The 22,599-nt window shown below is 50.0% G+C and overlaps 1 protein-coding gene across 1 annotated transcript; it reads left to right on the plus strand.

The window, feature by feature from the left end:
- Positions 1–1,746: 1,746 nt before the first annotated feature.
- Positions 1,747–17,851, plus strand: UBL7 (ubiquitin like 7). The gene is given in 12 exon segments (XM_032621698.1): positions 1,747–1,790; positions 3,999–4,153; positions 5,645–5,764; positions 9,451–9,497; positions 9,499–9,534; positions 10,539–10,623; positions 11,182–11,239; positions 11,965–12,098; positions 12,358–12,407; positions 12,655–12,822; positions 13,316–13,438; positions 15,810–17,851. Coding segments are annotated over 12 exon segments (1,158 nt in total). The 3' UTR covers positions 15,948–17,851.
- The last annotated feature ends 4,748 nt before the right edge of the window (positions 17,852–22,599 follow it).

Consider the following 22,599-nt stretch of genomic DNA (forward strand, 5'->3'; position numbering starts at 1 on the left):
GCATTGGCAGGCAGATTCTTAACCACTGAGCCACCAGGGAAGCCCAAATGTGTACTCTCATAATTTGTGTTCCAATAGCAAATGATTGGGCAAATAGTCTCTTGAAGGTTTAATGAGAAATTGTCCACCACTTTCTCAGAGAAAGCTAATGAGGGTATAAGTCTCCAAATATGGATTGATGGAAGGACTGGGCCTGGACACTTTCTTTTTTACCATGTCTGGTTATTTGTCTTGTGTCCAGACTTCTAATTTTATCTAGAACCTGACCCTTGCATCTGGCCACCGCACCTATTTGGTAAATTGGTTCCCAAAGAACCTGTTCGGTCCTGGGTTATTCCTTCATTCATTTACTCATTTAATAATTTATCATCACAATGTACAATTCAGAACTCAGAGAGGCGTACCTCCTTTCCTGGGGGCAACAAGCTACAGCAAGACAGCCACATTTGGTAGATGAATTCTTTATTCAACACATATTTATTGCTCACCTACTATGTGCCAGGTCCTGGTCAACTGCTGAAGATAAAGTGGAGGGTAAGATAGTCATTGCTTATTCTCCTATGGAGCTTATAATGAAATGAATCAAAACAAGAAACTCATAAGCACCTAGTATATTCAGTTCTGCTATGAGGAAAACCAGATGAAGACAGGGTCCCTGTCTTCTCCAGCAGGCAGTCAAGGCACAGTATTGAACAAAGTTTAATAAAACGCTAAAGTATGTGGTTCAGGTGCAAGTACCTTAGTAGATAAGAAGGAGCTTAAAGAGGGCTGGATAGTTAGGAAGGATTTCCGAAAGAGAGGTTATATCTAAAAATGGGTACGATGGGGGAGAGGCTACTTTGGGGACAACTGTGAGGAACCTAGGGTTCAGCAAGAAGACAGTGACAGACTTTCGTGAAAATCTCCCGTATTAGAAGAGCAGAGGAGTGACTAGCCTCCAGTGTCAGGCCCTCCGAGACCCTGCAGTTTATCTGCTCTCCTCAGTCAAGCTATCCTGCTCACAGTTGCTGCCTTGCTGCCCCAGGCTGTACATTGGGACGTTGCAGAGTCATCCTTTTACGTTTGTGTACACCGGATCAGCCTTTAGTTGCTAGGACCAACCTCATTATTTTTTTATTCACCTGTGTTTTTTTTGTTTTGTTTTTTGCTTTCCTTAGTCCTTGAATTAATTCCTCGAGTAGAGTCCAATCAGAATAGTTGGATAATCCTAACCTCTGTGCAAACACCATCTATTCTAATCGCGCATCTAACAGTCAGCCCTCGGTACCGGGCGGGGCTCCGCATCCGAGGATACGGAGAGCGACTGTGCTATGCCATTTTATATAAGGGATTTAAGTATCCGCGGGTTTTGGTATCCACGGCGTGGGGGGTGGGGGTCCTGGGAGAAAGCCTCCGCGGATACCAAGGGACTACTGTATGCAGTTTCTCTAAGAATTCAGCGGAAATTGCCCTCCCCGAATTGATTCCCACCATTGCATGCTGGGGCGTAAGAGGAACCCGGCTTGGTAACTTCTCTCTACGAACCAACTTTTGGAGGAAGTCATCGCTGGGTTCCTGGTATGCCCTCAAAGGTAGGGTCGCCACGAGAAGCCAGAGGCGAGAAGCACAGAAGAGGCTGACTTCACCCGAAGGCAGGCCGTTTTCTGGTAAGGGCTGCAAAGTTGAGGCGTGTCTGAAGAGGCCGCTCAGGAAAGGGCCCCTCTGGGAGCGAAGGGTCCGAGGCGGGAGGGGATCCGGGGGTCCGCGATGTGCCCAAGAGCCCGGCAGTGGGAGTTCCCACCTGCGGCGCTGTAAGGACCCGGAGTAACCGAAGGACTCTGCATGCGTCCCAGGACAGTGGGGGAATCGCAGGGCTGTAAACCTCACGCCAAGCCCCGCTCTCGTGACCCGCCGCCTTGGAACACTGACAGCTCTAGACTCCTCTCCGACGAAAGCACGAAGACGCTCTCGCGCCGGAACTTTCAAACCGCGGAGGAGCCACGCCTCCCTGGAAACCGGAAGCTTTACAACTAGTGCCACTTGCAGGCTGGCTATTTATAAAGGGGCGGGGGCCACAGTAGGAACTGCAACTCCCAGAATGCAGCGCGGAGCTTCCTGTTTCCGGAGAGAGGACCTGAGTGAGTGTTTACAACCGGCGCCCTGCGGCCGGGTTCCTTCCGCGGGACGGGTGAGGGCGCTGGGGTCCTGGGTCGCGCGGGCTCGACGTGTGTTGACTTAGTTAGCTGGTCCCGTGGGAGCGGTGGGTGGGGCCGTTACCCAAAAGGTAGTGTCCCTGTCCCAATATAAACTATTCAGTGACTTGGGCCACTGACTTCACCTTTCTGAGTCTCGGTTCCTTTGTCTGTAGTATGTAAATGAGAATTCCTGTTTCAGGGAACAGTTGTGAGGATTAAATGAGATATGGTAGATTAAAGCCCCATTTCCTTCCCTGCCATAAACCTGGAGATGGACGGTTTGAGGATGCCTTAGGGTCTGCTGGGCAGCCTCTGAAGCCTTTTCTTTCCTCTTACAAAGAAGCCACTTTGGAAGCAATAATGATGATAGCAAGGGGCTTATCTTGCCTTACAAGGTTCTTCCCTCAGGTTTTTGATTCATTTTTCCTGGGCACCCATAAGTACTCGCGCATTGGGACAGTAGCGACCAAAAATTCTGGTCTTTGCTTTCAAGAGCCTCTAAGAATGGGATGCGGGGGAGATTGAGAAGTAAATAGATATTTGTAACCCTTTGCCATGAGTGAATATGACAACAATAGAGGGAAGAAGGGGACAGAGAGGTTGTATTTGGGTTGGTCTTGATGGGAGTTTGCTTAGAGATGGAAGAGAGAAGAGGAGTTACATGCAGAGTTAGCAGATGAGCGGAGGTATAAAGAGTGGGGGAGAGCTTGTTTGAATCCAGGCTTGGGGGGGTGGGGCAGCCAGAGCTCTTGAAGAGGAAGGCTGGCAGAGAGAACAGTTGTGAATGTTTTTTAAAGCCAGGCTGTGCCGTTTAGACTTATTCATAGAGGTGGTCTGGAGTCATTGGAGGGATTCTAAGCAGAGGAGTGACTTGATCAGATCTGTGTTTTAAAATGATGGCTTGGGGGCTTCCCTGGTGGCGCAGTGGTTGAGAGTCCGCCTTGCCCGATGCAGGGGACCGCGGTTCGTGCCCTGGTCGGGGAGGATCCCACATGCCGCGGAGCGGCTGGACCCGTGAGCCATGGCCGGTGACGCCTGCGCGTTCCGGAGCCTGTGCTCCGCAGCGGGAGAGGCCACAACAGTGAGAGGCCCGCGTACCGAAAATAAATAAAATAAAAAATAAAATGATGGCTTGGGTGGCAGCATGGATATTTGGTAGGGAGAGGCCAGAGGCAGGGAGCTTCTTGTAAAGCTGTGTGGTAGTTAAAAGCAAGAGTTGATGAAGAAACACGGAGTGTACATAAGGGAGAGTGTTGGATGATCTCATTTGAACCTCACAACATTCCTATTAGCTGGCATGTGACATTTTTTTTTTTTTTTTGCGGTACGCGGGCCTCTCACTGTTGTGGCCTCTCCCGTTGTGGGAGCACAGGCTCCGGACGCGCAGGCTCAGCGGCCATGGCTCACGGGCCCAGCCGCTCTGCGGCATGTGGGATCTTCCCGAATTGGGGCACGAACCCGTGTCCCCTGCATCGGCAGGCGGACTCTCAACCACTGCGCCACCAGGGAAGCCCCTGGCATGACATTTTTATGTCCACTTTAAAGCTGAAGAAACTGAGGCTTAGAGAGCTGAAGTCCCTTGCTGTCTGTCATAGGATGAGTGAAGAGAGGACCCCAGGTTCTAGTTCTGGCCTCCTGATGCTGCATCTTGCGCTTTTCAAGTGTCACCCTGAATTACCTCTCATTCAGCCCCCTGGTGGGGTGGGGGCGGTGTAGGGTGGTGGTCTGTCCTTTAACCACTAAGGCTTTGTTCCTTACAGGGAGAAAGAGAGGAGCGCGAAAGAGAGAGGATTGTCTCTCTCAGATTGGCACCTGGCGGTGAAGCTGGCTGACCAGCCACTTGCCCCCAAATCTATTCTTCGGTTGCCAGAGACAGAGCTCGGAGAATACTCACTGGGAGGCTATAGTATTTTCATTTCTGAAGCAGCTCATTGCTGGCAGAAACTCCAGGAGTCTGTTCCAGACCCCGAAACTGATCGGTGGAGCCTCTGTGGACTAAGGATGGGCTGCTGCTCTGATCTCTTTTGGGGGAGAATAATTCTGGAATTAAAGGGTAAATTAAGAGTTTGGGATTTGTCTCCTAATGTTAAACGACTCCAGGGAGTTGATTGTGTTGGGTGAATAGAAACACAAATCATAATGGAAGTGATTGTTGTTGGGTGAATAGAAACACAAATCATAATGAAACTATTGTTGCCATTTTAGTCCTTCGTTATACTGAGCTACTTTTATCACAACATTCCTTAACTATGACATTGTTGAATTATTTCTCTGATAGAGCAAGAGTTTGGGGTAGGGAGACTTCCTTGGTGGTCCAATGGGTAAGACTCTGTGCTCCCAATCCAGGGCGCCTGGGTTCAATCCCTGGTCGGGGAACTAGATCCTGCATGCGTGCTGCAACTGAGAATTTCGCATGCCCCAACTAGAAGCCTGCGTGCTGCAACTAAGACCCGGCACAGCCAAAAAAAAAAAAAAAAAGAATTTAGGTTAGGAAGGAGGAGCTGGCTAGGGAAAGCCCTTCAGTATATGGCATTTGAGCTGGGTATTAAGGGGTGGTTAGAAGGATTTTTGGTTTGGTTAGAGGTAAGGCAGTGAAAAAGGACAGATGGCAAGGGCATTCTAAGTGGAGGAAGAAGGAATTTAAATATAATTTCTTCCTTCCTCCCTCCCTCCCTCCCTCCCTCTCTCCCTCTCTCCCTTCCTTCCCCCTCCCTGCGTGGCTTGTGGGATCTTAGTTCCCCCACCAGGGATTGAACCCAGGCCCCCGGCAGTGAAAGTGAATATAATTAAATTATATTATAAACTCAATGTCATATAAACTGACAAAATGGTATAAGCTGGCAAAAAGTGTGTTTTCCAGTCATAAAAATATGGAGTTCATCCTTTTTTATTGTTGCATTTTCCAATTCATTTAAATCGAGCAGTCTCCATGGTGTTTAAGCTCTAGAGTTTTTCCTGCATAGATTCTGTGTTTTATCAGTTTGTGCTCGCTAACAGTTGTTATTAAAATGTATTTATTGGGTTTCCCTGGTGGCTCAGTGGTTAAGAATCCGCCTGCCAATGCAGGGGACACGGGTTTGAGCTCTGGTCCGGGACGATCCCACATGCCACGGAGCAACTAAGCTTGTGTGCCACAACTCCTGAGTCCATGTGCCACAGCAACTGAAGCCCATGCACCTAGAGCCCGTGCTCTGCAACAAGAGAAGCCACCGCAATGAGAAGCCTGCGCACCGCAACGAAGAGGAGCCCCTGCTCGCCTCAACTAGAGAAAGCCCGCCAGCAGCAGTGAAGACCCAACACAGCCAAATAAAAAAACTTAAAAATGTATTTATTAAGTAAGAGTACCTTTAAAAGCATATATCATTCTCTAGCTATCTGTCCAATCAAGATAAGGTTCTTAGGGGACAAAAATTCATTTAAATTGTTTTGAGGAGCAAAATATAAATGAAACAGTTCTTTTTGTTTTTTAGATCTGATCTACTGTGGCCGGAAGCTAAAAGATGATCAGACCCTTGACTTCTATGGCATTCAGCCTGGGTCCACAGTCCATGTTCTGCGCAAGTCCTGGCCTGAGCCTGATCAGAAACCAGGTGAGAGAGTGCTGTCTGTAAGACAGGCAGGGCTTCTGTAATATCTACAAGGGAAGGACGGTCTGTGTGTGTTCTTGAGGCAAGGGCCTGGAAGGAGGGTCTGTGTGTGTTCTTGAAGCAAGGGCCTGGGTGGAACAAAGGGGTGATTTACTGAGATGATAATAGAGGATATCTTTATTACTTATTGGATTAGACCACATTGATTAACAGAGTACAATTTTGATCTTGCTGCCAATGCCACTAACAGAAAGGGATTTGTTTCTCTACTTTTAAGTTCATTACCCACTGTTTTAATGGGGTGGGGAGGGATGTGTCTATTTAAATTCCTTTAGGGAGTGAACTTTGTATTTTTGTTATTGTTGTTCTCATTAGAAAGAAGCTGGAAACTCCCTGCTTTCCTCTAAATGCTGTAGTGTGCTCTCATGTTAGCAAATCTTCGCACAAACTGTTTGCAGGCGGTGATTTGTTCAGTCACCTCACTCCTGCTATACTGATAATTTATTTTCCTGAAGTTTGAAAATGTTTGAGTGGTATGAAAGTAGCTCTTGGAGAAACATACAAAGCCTCTAATGCTTTTTGACTTATTAATAAAAGGTGCTGCTTGGAATTTAAATTTTGCATCTGTGTTTTAAAAGCCTCCCCAAAGATAAAGCTAAGCTGTATAAGAGATTAGCTTTGTTAAAAACGGGCAGTTTAAAAAAAAAAAAAAAAAAAAAAAACGGGCAGTTTGACATATTTTAATAATGTTCACGATTGCTTTGACTGGTTATTAGCTTGAAATTTTTCCTCTTTTCAATTCTAAACATAAAGGACAAAAGATCTTCTTTTGTACCCTGATGGGAAGTGAGAAAGAGAAAGGCAGTCTCTGACATCTGGGGGCTGGCCTGGCCTTCAGCTAGGCCTTGAAACATGAACAGTTTCACAGGTCACCAACATCTACAAGGCCACTCACTCTGGGACTGTAATGGATCAAGACAAAAACAAGATTCTTCTCATTTCTGACAGAGACAAAAACATGAACATTGTCCAAACCAGAAAATGACCAAATATCCCTCTATCCTGGCAATATGAGTGACTGCTGCTTCTTTACCAATTACAGCTTTCACCTTGCGCTAGTTTTCCTTCCTTCTAGATAAGAATTATTAAGATACGTGATCATAATCATACTTCCTGACAGCCTCTAGTCCAGAGTAAAACCCTGCTTCCTTAAACTTCACCTGCCAAGTCACCCAACCGAAGCCCAAATCCTATAAGTTCTTTCTGACTCCCTCTTATTGAGATGCCCCATGGTTCTCGTGGTGGCATTCTCTCTGTAAGAGCAGTAAACGCAACTTGCTCAACTGTAGGTGTACCCCTCTGATCTTTGGCTGGAGGGGATTGACAGAAGGAAAGTAGCATTTGTTGCTTCTTCCAGCCAGATTGTTTCTCTTTGGTATCTCATTTAATCATTACAGTGGCTCAGCAGGGTAGGGTAACAGCATTAGCATTTTATAGACAAGAAAAAGCGGGTTAGAAAGGTATTTATTCAAGGTCACCTGCTTAGAAAATGACTGTAAGAGCTGGGATGTGAATCCAGGTTTTCCTGGCTCAAGAGCCCGTGTTCTTTCCACTGAGCTGGCTGCCTGCTCACTTCCAGAGGGTGAAACTGGCTCAGAGATGTTAAAGAGACAAGCATAACTCTTAGCTGATTGTGGGCTTTAAGATTTTGAGTCCTTTTCATCCCTCCTTCTGCCTGGAGATTTATTTTTGAAACAAACGGACTTTTGTTGGGAGGTGAAAATAAACTTTTAGATTTGAAAATAAACTTTTGTGACAGCATTTTGGGTATTTTATCCTTGAGTGTTCTTCCAAAAGGAAGCACATTTCTTTTATCTCCCGCCAGATTAGATCCTGTAGGAGGAAAAGGTGTCAGTTTCTTCCTTCCCACCTGGATCCTTTTGGTGGTTCTCCGCAGAGGGTTACAAATTCCTTTAGGATCTCACTTAGGCCTGCTGTTTGAGCAGGGGTGTGTACCCCGGGCTCCAGCCACCAAGAACGACTTACTGTTCCTTCGAAGTACCTCTTATATTCTTCCGTGCCTTTGCACTCGTTCTCACTTAGGCCTGGAATACCTTCTCTTCCCAGTAAACATCTGCTTTACCTTAAATAATCCCTCTCAAACGTTCTCTTCTGGGAGGCAGCTCTGTGTGGGCCTCCCTCTCAGTAATGGCTGTCTGCCTCCATGTTCCTAATGCCCTCGCTGTGGTCCGTGCCTCTGTTGAAGTCCTCAGCATGGTATTTTGTAATTGTGTGTGTGTGTTTAATTCAGTCTCATTTCTCCTACTGTTAAGTTCCTTGATGGGAGGAACACTCACTTTTTGTATTCCTGTGCTTGCACAAAACAAGATTACTCCAAAACCATGGAGTAAATGCTTAGCACAGGTTTGTTGAATGAATAAATTAGGTGATTTACTTGAGGTGAATATGTTTCAAAAGAGACAACCTCATGATTAGAGCTATAGGTAAGGATGTGGTTGCCACACTGAACCCTAGGGATGCTGTTCACCTTGCTCTGGGAATGGTGCGTCTGGATTTGGGCAGTACACAGTCCATATAATCACAAGTAGCCGTTTTGGGTGAGGGTCTCCACACTTTTAAAAGTGTGATCCAGGGTGGACTTCCTGCCTACTCCCCCTTCTTTTACCCAAATTTCTTTACCTGTGAGATGGGCTGATGTCCTAAATAGTAAAGTGACCAAGTAAAACTAAGACAACTGCTAAACGTTCCCATGTATATGAGTCATTGTGTCCAAAGATCAAAAAGGAGCTTTGAGTCCCAGTGACATGCTTGTTTTTGGACATGTGATGAGTTTGTTAAGAACCCTAGAAGTACAGTGTTTTCTTGGTCATTGTTGTATTTGTTTTTTTTAATCAAAATAATATTACAGGGCTTCCCTGGTGGCGCAGTGGTTGAGAGTCCGCCTGCCGATGCAGGGGACACGGGTTCGTGCCCCGCTCCGGGAAGATCCCACATGCCGCGGAGCGGCTGGGCCCCCCGGAGCCTGTGCTCCGCAATGGGAGAGGCCACAATAGTGAGAGGCCCACGTACCACAAAAAAAAAAAAAAAAAAAAAAAAAAAAAAAAAAAAAAAAAAATAATATTACAGAGGCCTGAAAGAAAATATCCAAAAGAAAAGAGTTACCCCTGATCCTGTCACCCTAGCTTGTTCCCTTCCAGCCTGGGCCCACGTGCACACTGACACACATCACAAAGTTTACTAGAGAATGCGCATACAACTATGTTCTATTTCTTTCTCTTAACATATTGTGTCAACATAGCTCCATATTGTTCAGATGGCTTGCAGCACTTATTTTAAATCATTGCACAAAAGTCTGCTGGGTTCCTTATACCCTCCTCCTTTTCAAATGTGAAAAGCCTAGAACTCCTGCAGTGGGATATTGGTCAGAACAGTCTCTTTCATGTGGTAAGATTCCCCTCTGCTGGAACTTGAATTTGCTTATCTACTGAAGATACTTAAAAGGAGTGCAGTTCTCACATCTATGACATAAATGCTTTTTTCTGATCGGGTGCCCATTTTTAGTGGGGGTCTGAGGGAAGGGAACCTGCACCTGGGCACTTGCTGAAGTGAGGTGCGTCTGCAGCAGGGGCAGGGCGGGGCTGTAGGGTAACTGAGTGTCTTGTCCCCAGAACATGTGGACAAAGTGGCTGCCCTGCGGGAGTTTCCGGTGCTGCGACACTGCCCTGCACAGCAGCTCCTCCTACAGGGAGGCGGTGAGTATGTGCTGAGCCCCCTGCGAGATGCTTGCCAGGCCTGCTCGAGAGGGGTTGAAGTGGTGTAGAGAGGGAGCTGGAAGCCGGTTGCCAAGGCTCCCAAGAGTTCCTTGGGGAGTTTTTGCCATGTCTGTGGCTCTCAGTAGAGCCCTATCTTCCCCCAGAGAGACTCTCAGCTAGGCATTGTTGACTCCCTCTAATGAAAATGATACAACCTCTCCTGACGTTGGCCTCATGGAATGAATATGGTTACAGCAAAGGATGCATATACTGTTTCTGCTGGGCCTCATTCTTCGACTTTGGCTGAACTGCCTGCCCCCCACTCCTTACCAGGATTTCCTCACTGGGAAAATGCACTGATGTCTTTCTATAGGAGAGTCGATAATCAAGATGAATACAGCTGCAGGGCTTCCCTGGTGGCGCAGTGGTTGAGAGTCCGCCTGCCGATGCAGGGGACACGGGTTCGTGCCCCAGTCTGGGAAGATCCCACATGGTGGGGGGCGGCTGGGCCCGTGAGCCATGGCCGCTGAGCCTGCGCGTCCGGAGCCTGTGCTCCGCAACGGGAGAGGCCACAACAGTGAGAGGCCCGCGTACCGCAAAAAATAAATAAATAAAAAAGATTAATACAGCTGCAAACTTCCCAATATATATAAATGTGAAATGGTAATTGTGTGGAGATTGAAAAGGACTTTTGGGATCTAGAGAAACCTTTGTTATTGGGCTTTTAATGAGAGCTTTTATTTTAGAAGCACTAGAGCTGTAAATGGGGGAAAAGACCAGAGATTGAAGGTTTACTGTGCTCTTGCTTTTACACTGTTTGTTTCCCCTCCAGTAAGCCATGATCTCAGAGAAAAAAGAGGCTCATCTGTGTCCTGGGGCTACTGTCCCATTGCGGTGGTGTATGTGCAAGCACTTAGAGGGAGGAAGTACTTCAGCAGAGTGTGGGGATTTGCTGAGTGCATTGAGCTAGTTGGAGTGCTCAGCCCTCCCCACTTCTCTTGCAGGTCTTTAAGATGCTCAGCAATAAGGAATCTCTGGATCAGATCATTGTGGCCACCCCAGGCCTCAGCAGTGACCCCATTGCTCTTGGTAAGTGCAAGGCTGAGCTTAAGGAGATAGGAGCTGTTGGAGAAGGAGAAACCAGGAGGAGGCAATGACCTTAAAGAACCTTTGACCATCTTGTGAAGAATCACTGGTCTTGTGGCTGGAGGGGGAATAATCCAGATGTATTCCATACACCCAGCCCTCCACGAGTTGTCAGTCCCACAGCGAAAATATGGCCTGACTAACATCAGAAATGAGACTGTGAGGAAGCCACGTGAGGGCAGCTGTTAGCCCGAACCACAGCCATCAGGGAAGACTTCCTGCACACCTTGGATGGATAAGGGAAGAACCCAGAGATAAGGGGAAGAGAGGCTGGTGTAGTGGTACACAGCAGTTAACCTAAGTGCGGGGGGCAAGTAGGGAGCAAGATGGAGAGCACGTCGTTGTGCTCCTGGGGCCTTTTGTTCCCCCTCTTCTCGTGAGGGCTGCTTTGTAGTCTTGCGTCCCTGTTAAGCCGGTTGCTCTGAGGCCTGAAAGTCTCTTCTCCCCACTGGATCTGACTACTAATTTCCAGTCTCTGAGGTGAGCCCTGTTCTCCTTCAGGGGTTCTGCAGGACAAGGACCTCTTCTCTGTCTTTGCTGATCCCAACATGCTTGATACGTAAGTATACCCATCTTATTAAGGGGACCCTGTCTCTCCTCATGGTCGGGCCAGAAACCTAATCGTTGCCCTGGATTCTGCTGTTGCAGCCCATCCCCCAAATCTGTCTTCTAAATGTGTCAGGAGGTGAGAAGGAGCAAGGGCTATGGGGGGAATAACAAGCCCAAGGGCAGGGGCATGCAGAGATGTTGGGATGAAGCAGGTTCTGAGGGAGGTGGCTTTGCAGGCCATGCTCACTTTAGATCTCATTCAGTAGATATTAGGGAGCCGTTGAAGGATTTTAAGCTGGGAAAGACACAGGTGCATACATCCCAAAATTTTAGAGCTGGAAGGGATAGTAGAGGTTGTGTCCCCTTATTTGCAAGTGAAGAAAACATCCAAAGCCTGGAATGAGAAGGGACCTGTCAAAGATTGCCCAGTGAAGTAGTGGTGGAGTCCAGACCAGAAACTGACCCCTGAGCCTCCTGGGCTGTGCATGTCCCATCATGCATTGCCAGAGGGGAAGGTGAAGCATCTGCAGGGGGGCCCGGGGGTGAAGGCCTTGCTGTTCCTGGGGACAGAGCAGCAGGGGCACAAGCCGACTGGAGGGAAGTGCTGAAGACTGGGAAATTGAAGGGCAGGCGTGGGTGACTTGATTGTTGTTAGGGGCACCCAGAATCCCTGTCATGGCCAAGGGTGCTTATTCCTTCTTAGTCACACTTGGGTTTCTTCCTGCCCCATCTCAGGTTAGTGCCTGCTCACCCGGCTCTGGTCAATGCCATTGTCTTGGTTCTGCACTCGGTGGCAGGCAGCACCCCACTGCCGGGGGCCGACTCCTCTTCCCGGGGTATGCCCTCCAGCTCGTACCGGGATATGCCAGGTGAGCCCCAGGACAGTGGAACACAGGCCCCCTCGGGAGCGGGCAGTGGTCCAGGGGTTTGCTTTACTCAGCAGCTATGTATAGTGCTGGCAGAGGGCGTTCCTTGGGAACTCTCAATTTGAGTCAAGGAGTGCATCTGTCCTGTAATTTTCCAAGGGGAGAGATGAAAATATGAATTTGGAGAGTAACTAGAGCTGAGATTCTGGAGCTGCGCCTGTGCCTCTGTTCTTCCTCCTGAAATCTGTTCTCCCTCCTCCAGGTGGCTTCCTGTTTGAAGGGCTCTCTGATGATGAGGATGACTTTCACCCAGTAAGTGGCCTGGCTGCCTGCCATTTGGGGGAGATGGCGCTGGGGATGCACCCCTCCCTGGGACCTGGCACGCCCCAGCTGGGAGGTGATCGGGAGACCCTTTGGTGACCCAGCTATGTCATACTATTGCTGTCTGAACCTGGCAGCTTGGGGAGGTTCCCCAAGAACTGTTCCTGGAACGGGGGTGGGCTTCATCGGAGAACGTCACAGGGCTGCTTCCCTGATTCTTGGTGCCTCTCTTGTTCAGAGCGCCAGGTCCACGCCCTCGAGCAGCACACCCAGCTCCCGCCCAGCTTCCCTGGGGTACAGTGGAGCTGCCGGGCCCCGACCTATCACCCAGAGCGAGCTGGCCACCGCCCTGGCCCTGGCCAGCACTCCGGAGAGCAGCTCTCACACGCCAACTCCTGGCACCCAGGTATGGAGAGAGGGCGGGAAGATCAAGGCCAGGCCCCTAAGGGAGAAGGTCCCAGTGGCGACCTTCCCGTCACCAGCCTTTAGGGCTTAGAAGTCTGGGGTTCATCACGGGAAGTCTGATTAACTCCTGCCAGCACTTTGGAAGAACCTTCCGTCACATAAGACACCCTCACTTGTCCCTGAAAGTGGCCAGACATCACAGGCTTAAGCATTCCTGGTGACGGTCACTCCAGCTTGCAAGGCCATCTGTCCCAGTGCTGGGTCCTAGGCTAGGTCGGGGGCTCCATTCCATCTCCCTGGAGCAAAAGAGAACAGAACCTTTCCCGCCCACATAGAGAGCTTTTGGGTACCTCTGTGTGGTTGTCTCATGCAGGCCCCTGCTGGGAGGCAGTCGTGGGGCACCCAGGGGCACCCTGGGTGATGTGACAGCAGTGGGTATGTGCTGGGAGACTGAGGTGTCTCTGAGCGTGGCGCTGACCCTGGTTTGTCTCTAGGGCCATTCGTCAGGGACCTCCCCGGTGTCATCCGGCGTCCAGTCAGGGACGCCCATCACCAATGATCTCTTCAGCCAAGCTCTACAGCATGCGCTGCAGGCCTCCGGGCAGCCCAGCCTTCAGGTCAGTCTTCCCCACTCCTGATGTTCACATGGCTTCTTAGTTACTTTGGACACTGAGCTTTCTTCTGCTCTCTGGAGGCCCTTCCCACTTGGCCTGCTTTGCTCCAGGAACAGCTGGGGCGTGGCAGTGTGACAGGAGAGGATGCTCCCAGCACGGGCAGTTGTCCCTGTGGCTTCCACTCCTGCACCCAGTGACCACGGCCTGGCGCCGCTGACCACCTGGCTTGAATCCTTGTGGCAGTTTTAATTGAAGAGACAACTCATCCATTCTGTGAGCGGTGACTGAGCCTTGAGCACGTATATACCGGGCCTGGGTCCAGCTCCTGGGGTAGAGACGAGCCAGTGCTCATCCCTGCCATGGAGGGGTGCCAGGCAGTTACTGCAGTGAGGGAGCAACAGGGCGAGAAGCCCAGCCCAGGCTTGAGGTGAGGGCCTAGGTCAGGGAAACCTTTTCTGAGGAAGGGGTGTTTGGACTGACTGTCAAAGAATTAGAGGTTAGCCAGGCAGGGAAGGGGTGTTTGGTTGAGGGGACATGGTGTCCAGGTAGACCCAGCCACCTGTTTGAGTGAATGTGGAGGTACAGGTGACAAAACTCAAATAGGCAAGCCCAGAAGGCGGTGTCCTTGTGGGGAGGATCCTGAGATGGAGCCAGAGTAAAGGAGAGCAGGAGCCTGAGTGTGAGGGCCTCATTGGGTGCCTGCGTAAGGAGATTAGTCTTGTCCTGTGGTCACCAGGGAGCCATGGAAGATTTTAAGCAGCGAGTGACACCATCTCCCCTGCCTTGCGGAATGTGGAAGCTTAGCTAGCAGCTAAGTGCAAGGGGTTCACATTCTACTGCATGCCTCTGTGCACAGGCTGTTTGCTTCACTCTCTTTCCTTTGCTCCTAAGCCTGGGGCATGAAAGTCATTTCTGGAACTTGTCCACGGTCATCAAGCCATTAAGTGATAGAGACAGGGTCAGGCCCGTGTGGTTTTCGGCAGCCCACATGGCCCTGGTGGACAGTGAGAGGAACGGGAGCTGGACCCGTGGACAGCTGGTCTTTTCCATTCCTTCATCTTCCCCATCCTGATGCCTGTTCACTCTGCTCTCCAGCTCAGAAGCTTTCATGTGTCTCCCTGGCCTGTAACATGAGTTTGAGTTGGTTTGTGCGGTTTTTTAAAAGCCCAGCACATCCTCACCCTTGCCTGCCTACTTCTCTGAATTTGCATTTCATCCCCACTGCCTTCTCCTTCCCATAGTGTGAACACGGCCTTTTCCCTCAGGTGTGTACTTCCTTCTGCATGGGATAGAGATATTGATGAAGCTTTGAAAATATGAAATTTCTTTAAACTCTTAGGGTAGAGAAGGACTTTCATAGCTGAAAGTCAAAATCGAGGAACCATTGTATAAAGAGTAAAAGATATTTTGAGTTAATAAATGTGAACATTGCTGCATAGCAAATCAAACCCAACCAACCAACCAACCAAAAAAAAAGAGACGTCTGAAAGCTAATAACAAACTGGGCAAGAAATCTGCACGTATCAGACAAAGGGCAAAACCTCCCTGAACTATAGAAGTTCTTGTGGTTTAGGACCAAGAACGCCATAGAAAAATGGGCAAAAGACATGAACAGACTATTCATGAAGAAGGAAGTACAGATGGCCCTTAAAGCTGTGTAATTCCTTGCAGTCCCATTTCTCAAAATTTATCCTGAAGATGTATGTGCATGTAGAGGATGAGATTTGTACACAACCAGTCACTGCAGTGTTGTTTGTAATGGCAGAGACTGGGAACAGCCCAGTTGTACATTTCAGGACATCCACAAGTTGGAATGTTATACAGTTATTAAAAAGTTCTTTATGTATTGGCATAGGGAGCTCTCTAGGATACATTAATATGTTGGAATAAAAGGAGGGGTGTAAGGAAAGGGTAAATATAGGAATATATATTCGTATTTCTTCAAAGAAAATAAAATACGTTATCGGGGTGGGGAGGGGAGTAGATGAGAGCGAGACTTTTCACTGTGTATCATAGTGAAAAGCGAAGTTAATTTAAAAATGTACCCACCCACCCGTTTGTGTGTGTGTCTATACATACAGCAGGAGAAAGAAACTTAATCTTTTGAAATTTAGACATTGAGTACTTTGTGATTTCTCTTTTGATCCTTATGTTACATTTTCCCCTTTTTTATTGGAAAGACTTTTACTGTAACTTGTTCTCTAAACCCTCAGCCTCTCTTGTAGTTCTCCTAGAAGCGCTGTGTTGTATGGAACTTCACATCAGCAACTTTACTGAGGGAACCCACCTTTCTCTCTCCCCCTGAAAGGACAGACATAAGCAAGTCACTGTAGGAGCCTAACTAACAGCTTCTGCCTGTCCTGTCTTTCTGCAGAGCCAGTGGCAGCCCCAGCTGCAGCAGCTGCGTGACATGGGCATCCAGGATGATGAGCTGAGCCTGCGGGCCCTGCAAGCCACTGGGGGGGACATCCAAGCGGCCCTGGAGCTCATCTTTGCCGGAGGAGCCCCATGAACTCCCTGCTCCTCCTGAGCCCCCAGCAAACTGCCAAGGCCGCTGCCCATGGGAAGCACTCTTGAAGGTGCCCCATCCCTCCTCTCCCCAATACACCTGATGGTCGACCTTCTGCTTTGCCCAGTGCTTGGCCTTTCTGGCTGATCTGAGCTGGTAGAGGCAGTGGGGCAAGCACGGCGTGCAGGTTTTGGTGCCGTGGCATCAGGGAGCACAGCTGGTCCCTGCTTCTGGGCCCTGGGTGGAGAACTTTAGATCCACATCCTGATATGCTGCGTGATGCCCACGCTGGTTTTTTGGCAGAAGTTTCCAGTGGTAGCCCCCAGAGCCTTTGGTGCTTTGGGTGTGGCATCCTCAGGATGTGCCCAAGGACTGCTGCCCAGTCTCCATGTGGCTGCTGTGTTACAGCTGTGGCCAGAAGAGGCTGTGCTTCTGAGGTGACCGGTCTCAGGAGGGGCCAGGTGGACTTCCGGGGCAGCAGGTCGGGGAAGCTCACCCTCCACATCACTCCCTCTCCCAAAGGCTTTCAAAAGATTTCTTGTCCCTCCCCTGGCCTAGTCTCACCAGGCACTCTTTGATGGCCTGTTCTGTAATGATGCCAGAATCCAGGCCTCAGAGCCATGCCAGGAGGCAGGGCCCTCTTCTCTCTCCTGAAGATGTAAATACAAGAGCCGTTAAATAACAATACTAAACAACAACACCAACACAAACAGGGCCCAGCTTTCATACTGAAGAGAGGGCACGAACCCCCAAGCTGCTGCTCCATCTGCCCGAGCTCTCATTCCCCTGGCACAGTGTTCCCTGGCACGTCGCAGACATGTCCAAGTTGAGCGAGTGGGTTTCATGTGCTTTGACTACTTTGTCAGGAAAAAAATCCTTCAGCTGGTGTCTCGGTGGGAAGTTGCTCAGAGGTCTGCTCCTGCTGTGTCCCTTTGCCAGAGGTTTCATCCACAGCATCCACAATCACGGTCATTCGTCTTCTGCTTGTCACTCCCTGGGACAAAAGTTTTACCACTGATAAGGACTGCCTACTCTGTCCTTTGTTCCCCAGAGCGTTTACCCCTTGGCCCCCTTTCTGTCTTGAGAGACCACACAGAACAGGCCTGCTCCCTCTGCTCTGTGAGCTGGGCTCCGTGAGTTCAGGAGAGTGGTAGCAATTCATTTGCCCTTTGACCTGTCCTCCTGGTTTTGGTCCCCAGCACGTCCTGTTTCTCTCTCTGGATGACCGCCAATCCATCAGTGATATTCTTAAAGAGAGGTACTTGGGAGGCCCCACTATTCCAGATATGGCCTGAACCGCAGGCCATATCTGGAATAGTGGCCTGCCAGAAAATGTGAAGTCTCCACATTTCCCTCTCCATCCTAGAGTTAACGTTGAGGGGTGTTTGAATTGGCTGAAAAGACTCAGAGCTCACCAGGCTTCTTGGTGCCAGGTCTCTTTGTGCCTCAGTGGTCTGCCTGGAACCCAGCTGCCTCTTCGTGGTCAGGAGCAAAGACCAGGAAGCTCTGTCTTTGAACCCGCTGTCTCTGGTTTGTGATGGGAACAAAGGCCAGTTCCATCCTCACAGGCCTGCCGTGGTCAAATGGGGCTGACACAGCCCTTCCCGTCCCCGTGATACAGACTGCCTAGGGCTGATTTCCATTCTGTGGCAACTTGCACCCTGCCTCCAGGGACTGTGCTGGGGCTCCTTAACTCCCCCGGCCCATTATGCTGCGAAGCTCTTGGGTGACCTTGCCCTGCCCCTGGAACTGACTCCCAAATACCAGTTATACTGTTTCCCAGAATTGAACGGTCCCCACGATTTCCCTTTCCCTTCTTTGTCAGCTTTTTCCTCCAGGGTCTTGGCATGTTGGCTTTGCTTCCTGTAGCCATGTTTTAAATAATATATGTTGAGTCTGGTAAGTTCCTCCACCGAGTCTGGGGCTTTCCATGGGCCAAGGACTCCTTCCTTGCCATTGTCTGCTTTACCCTTTCAACAAACATTCATTCAGTCTCTGCCTTGTGCCAGGTAAACATGACAAGGTCCTTGGTCTCACAGAGCCATGCCATTGGGAAGACAGACCAACAGATGTTTACACTAAAGCCTGATGAGAGTGGGCCAGGCAGGTCCTGTGGGCTTGGAGCTCATAGGAAGGGGCACTCACTTGGGTTAGGGTGGGGCTGTGTGTGAGGGAGAGCTGCTTGGAGAAGGTGGCGTCTGACTTGAGACCTGCAGGAGGTGAGGAGGAATTGGGCAGGGAGGTGTACGTGCAGGGTGGGCTGGGAGAGGAGAGGACACAGCTCCTGGAGCCCTGTGTGTGAGGGTGGACTTCAAGGTAGGCAGAGGCTAGATCACTTTCAGCTATGCAAGGAGTTTGGACTTATCCTAAGGACAGTGGGAAGTCACAGGAGAATTTGAATCAGGGGAGAGAGTCAGGCTTGCATCTTAGAAAGGCAGCTGGCTGCTGTGTGTGAATAGATGGGGAGTGGGGCGAGCTTGAGGAGGGGAGACCAGCGAGGAAGCTGTGATCCTCTTAGAACTGACAGTGTGTGACGGGCAGTATGGCAGCTGGGGAGGAGAGGAGTGGGGGGGGGGGGGGGGGGCGGGGAGACTTCAGGAGTTAGTGTTGATAGCACATCTTGGGAAAGGTGAGTGTGTTATGATTAGCTCCATTTATCCGATGGAGACACCAAGGAGGAGAGGTGAGATCATCTGTGCACAGTCTCATGGTGGGGCAGTGGGCAAATCGGCCTTGGAAACTCAGGTCTGTCTTACTCCAGAGGCGGCACCCTTCCTGCTGCTGCCTTCTGAGTGTGGAGAAGTGGGAGGCGGTGTGTGGGTCTCATCAGGCTGAGGAACTTGGGCTTCATCCTGAAGGCAAAGAGCACCCCTAGGATGGCTCTAGGCAGGGCAGTGGAGCACCAGACTCGTGTGTGAGAGAATCTGACAGCTGCGTGGAGGCTGGATTTGTGGGAAGTGAGATTGGGAGTGGGAGACCAGCTAGGAGGCCCATTGCCTCCGGATGGGACACAGTGGGGGTCTCGACTAGAGCTGCAGTGGGGGAGCTGGGAGGAGGAGAGAGAGGTGAGATGTGAAGGACTCGATCGGGGGGCAGGCAGGTTGTGAGTGGGTAGATGGTGGTGCAGCAAGAATGAGGGAGTGGGGGTGGGATCTGGAGTGCAAGACCAGTTTTGGAGATACTGAGCTTGAGGTGCCATGGGACGGCCAGGTGGGGATGTCTTGTAGACAGGTGGAAGTTTCTAGGATGGAGATAATGATCAGGAATTTTCAAGTTGAAGGCTGGGCCTGTGTCAAGTGCAAAGGGAATCCAACTTTCCGGGGAAAGGTAGAGGAAAAGGGATGCCCACTAAGGAGTTAGACTTTCTAGGAGATAGTGCCTGATGGGCATGGGCGTGGAAGGGGGAGATTTGCTGCCTCTGGGAAGGCGAGAGCAGAGGTCATCAGAGCTGACGGAGTGCAGAGAACTGGACAGTGGGGCATGGTCAGTGGTGTGGAATGCCACAGAGAAACGTAACCAGGGGCTGACCTTTGACTTGACTCCTTTAGCCATGGTGACCTTGGGGACGTATCACAGAGCTCAGTTGCAGGGGTTGAGGCCTTGAATAGGTGGGAGCAGTGGAGGCAGGGAGGGCAGAGAACTCCGGAGTACCTTTCCAGTGAGAGGGTAGTTGGAGGGGAGATGGGATTGAGAGTGAGCTTTTGCAGTTCAGCAGAGGTGAAGTTGGAATTGATCACGAGAACTTTTCTAGGAAGCTAAGGGGAAAAAAAAGGAAGAGACCCCAAAATAGAATATGCAAATATGCAGAGATGGGTGAGTTTTCTGAACAGATCCCTTCTCCTGATATAACTCAAATTTGGCTGGGCTGGCATGGGCTGGGCTGGCACAGCTTGCTGGGCACATGGGCCTGGTTCTGCTCCTTGCCTCAGCCCCATATGGCCTGGGCCCCCGACCAAGCTCTGAGTCCTACCCTGAGGTGGCCTCTTGTTGACTCTGCCACAGACTGGCAGTGAATGTTGGGTGGGGGTGGGGGTGGGGTATTTAGGCTTCCCTCTATCTGCTTACCCAGGCTCTGCAAACCCCCTCTGGCCCTGGGCTGGGGTCGGGTCAGCTTGGCTGTGGCCCTGGTTTCCCTGGGCTCAGCCGCGTTTGGCTCCTGTAGCCTCTGCAGTTGCTGGTGACAGAATTCGGCCTCTATGCTTGAAATGCATTTTGCAGAGACCCAGGCACTGCCCTATTCTACCTTGGCAAAAGCGGCTCACAGCAATGCAGTGCAATGGTGCTCACTTATCAAGCACCCTCTCTGTGCCAGTCATTGAGCTAGGCATCAATATGCCATCTCAGTTGGTCCTCATAACAACCCTGAAAAGTAGACATTATTATCCCCGTTTACAGATGAGTGCTTCCTGTTAACCGGACGTGACTGTGCTGGGAAACTGGTCTTTCTAGGACTTGGGTGGGATTGTATCAGCACAATTCCATCAGTGCACCCACCTGGGACCTTGTGCCTGGCTGGCAGGTCGGAAGCTACTCAGAGGGACTGAGGGTCTGTTCACCACTCATCCTTCCTGGAAGTGGCAGCTTGAGTCCTGGAGGGAAATCAGGCTTCTAAGTCAGACTGACTGAGCTGTAGGTCTCTTTTCCCCAGAGAACCTAACCTCGGAGCCTCAGTTGTGTCCTGTTTGATATTTTCCCTCAATTTATATAAGTGGATGTTGACAACGTGTATATCTGAGATGCCAAGGCACTCAGAGCTGGACTGGTGAATGCTCTAGATGACCGAAAGAGTCAGGATCCTGACAATTAGGCGTCCCTAGCAAGAGGGACAGGAACAGGGACACCGAGGTCCTGTGGTGGGGACTGGAAAACCATTTGCTCTTCTGCGGGATGGGGTCTCATTTCTTCCCCTCTTGAACCCAGATTCACGCTCAATCTTTCTCAGCCAGTATCTCAGAAAGCCACTGCTGGTAGATGGGAATGGCTCAAGGATGACCCTAGGCTAAGATCAACAGGATTTAACAGCCCGGTGTCTCAGCCCAAGGAGGCAGTGCCTTTGGAGGGGCTGTAGTAGGAGCGAAGAAGTCTTTCCAGCCCTTTACTCCTCCACCTCTCTTCTAAGTGCTGTGTTCTGATCTGACACCGACCTCTGAAGGAGATGGTCATAAACCAGACTGCCTAGCACCTAGGACAGTCTCAGCAGAAGTTTGTTAAATGACTGGCTGATGATGTCCTAGGAACCAACCAGGATTAGAGAGACCAAGCAAAGCCCCACGAGGGACCTAGTTGGAACTGGGGTTATTTACCCTGAAAAAGAAGTAGATTTAGAAGGACATGACCTCTGTGTTGAAATCCCTGAAGGGCTCTATTCCAGGAAGAGGGATTAGACGTGGTCTGTGTAGCCTTGGAGGATAGGTTTAGGACCGATGGGTAGAAGTCTTCCACTGGGGAAGAAGACTTTGTGTCAGAGCTAAACAAGAGGGGCAAGGCTGCCTTGTGGCTAAGCTCATCGCCACTGGAGGTATGTTAGCAGAGGCTACATGACGTCCAAAAGGGCTGTTTGAGGGGCTCCCAGGTTGGACTGAATGACTTCTGAGAGTTACTTCTGACCCCAAGAATTGGGATTCTTGGATCACGGTATCCATGAAAGAAAGTGAACCGTTTGTGGGAAACCACATGTCTGCATGCATTTCTTTTCCTCACTCAGGTGGCCCCAGCAGGCCCAAGGATCACATCAGAATTGGGTGGGTCCTGCGACGCCTTCCATCCTCCAGAGATTTAAAAGCATGTTTATTTCAGCCTACAAACAAGAAGGAAATGCAGAAGATAGAATGAGAAAGCTTTGTCTACTCTGGTCCAGATAGGAGATAGAAGAACTGCTGATTTAGCTCCTTTTTCTCATTTTGTAAACAAAGAAATGGAGGCCTGGCCTGGGGTAGGGTCTTGCTTAACTTGGGTCAGTGATCAAGCTGGGGCTTGATCTTTGGCCTCCCAGCCATGTCTGGTCAGGAGACTTCGTTAGTCTTGATGGGTTCCGCGTGACTCCTACAAGATCCTGCTCTACCTCAGGGCTTGGGCACTGAGAATGGAGGCTCAGAGATGGATTTTGAGTGGGGCGGGCAGGAGAGGGAGTAGGGTGGAGTGGAGGGAGGAGTTTGTCTCCAGAAAGGCTTGGGAGTGTATATAGTTGACCCTTGAACAAGCAGGCTTAGTGGTGCTGACCCTCTGTGCAGTCGAAAATCCACATATAACTTACAGTCTGCCCTCGGAAACTGCTGTTCTGCATACGAGGACTCAACTGACCGGGCATAGGACTGTGTAGCACTGTAGCTTCTATTAAAAAAAAAAAAATCCACGTGTAAATGGACCCACGCAGTTCAAACCCATGTTGTTCAAGGGTCAAACTGTGTTACCTACACGCTTGGTCTCTGCTAAGACTCTGTTCTTAAGTGGCCACCAGGTGGCACTCCCGCCACAAGCCCAGTGACATTATGGGCAGAGTTTTGGGGCTAGGGATACCAGGCTGCCCTTGGAAGCCATGGGAGGACTTACCATGTTTTGGAGTGAGCTGAGTGCCCTGACAGAAGGAGAAAAGGTCTCTCTTCTGCCAGTCTCCTGTTGATCACTGAATATCCCCCTGTGGATTTTTACTTTTTGT

This window comes from Phocoena sinus, chromosome 2 (genome assembly GCF_008692025.1).
Source record: "Phocoena sinus isolate mPhoSin1 chromosome 2, mPhoSin1.pri, whole genome shotgun sequence".
NCBI classification, from domain to species: domain Eukaryota; kingdom Metazoa; phylum Chordata; class Mammalia; order Artiodactyla; family Phocoenidae; genus Phocoena; species Phocoena sinus.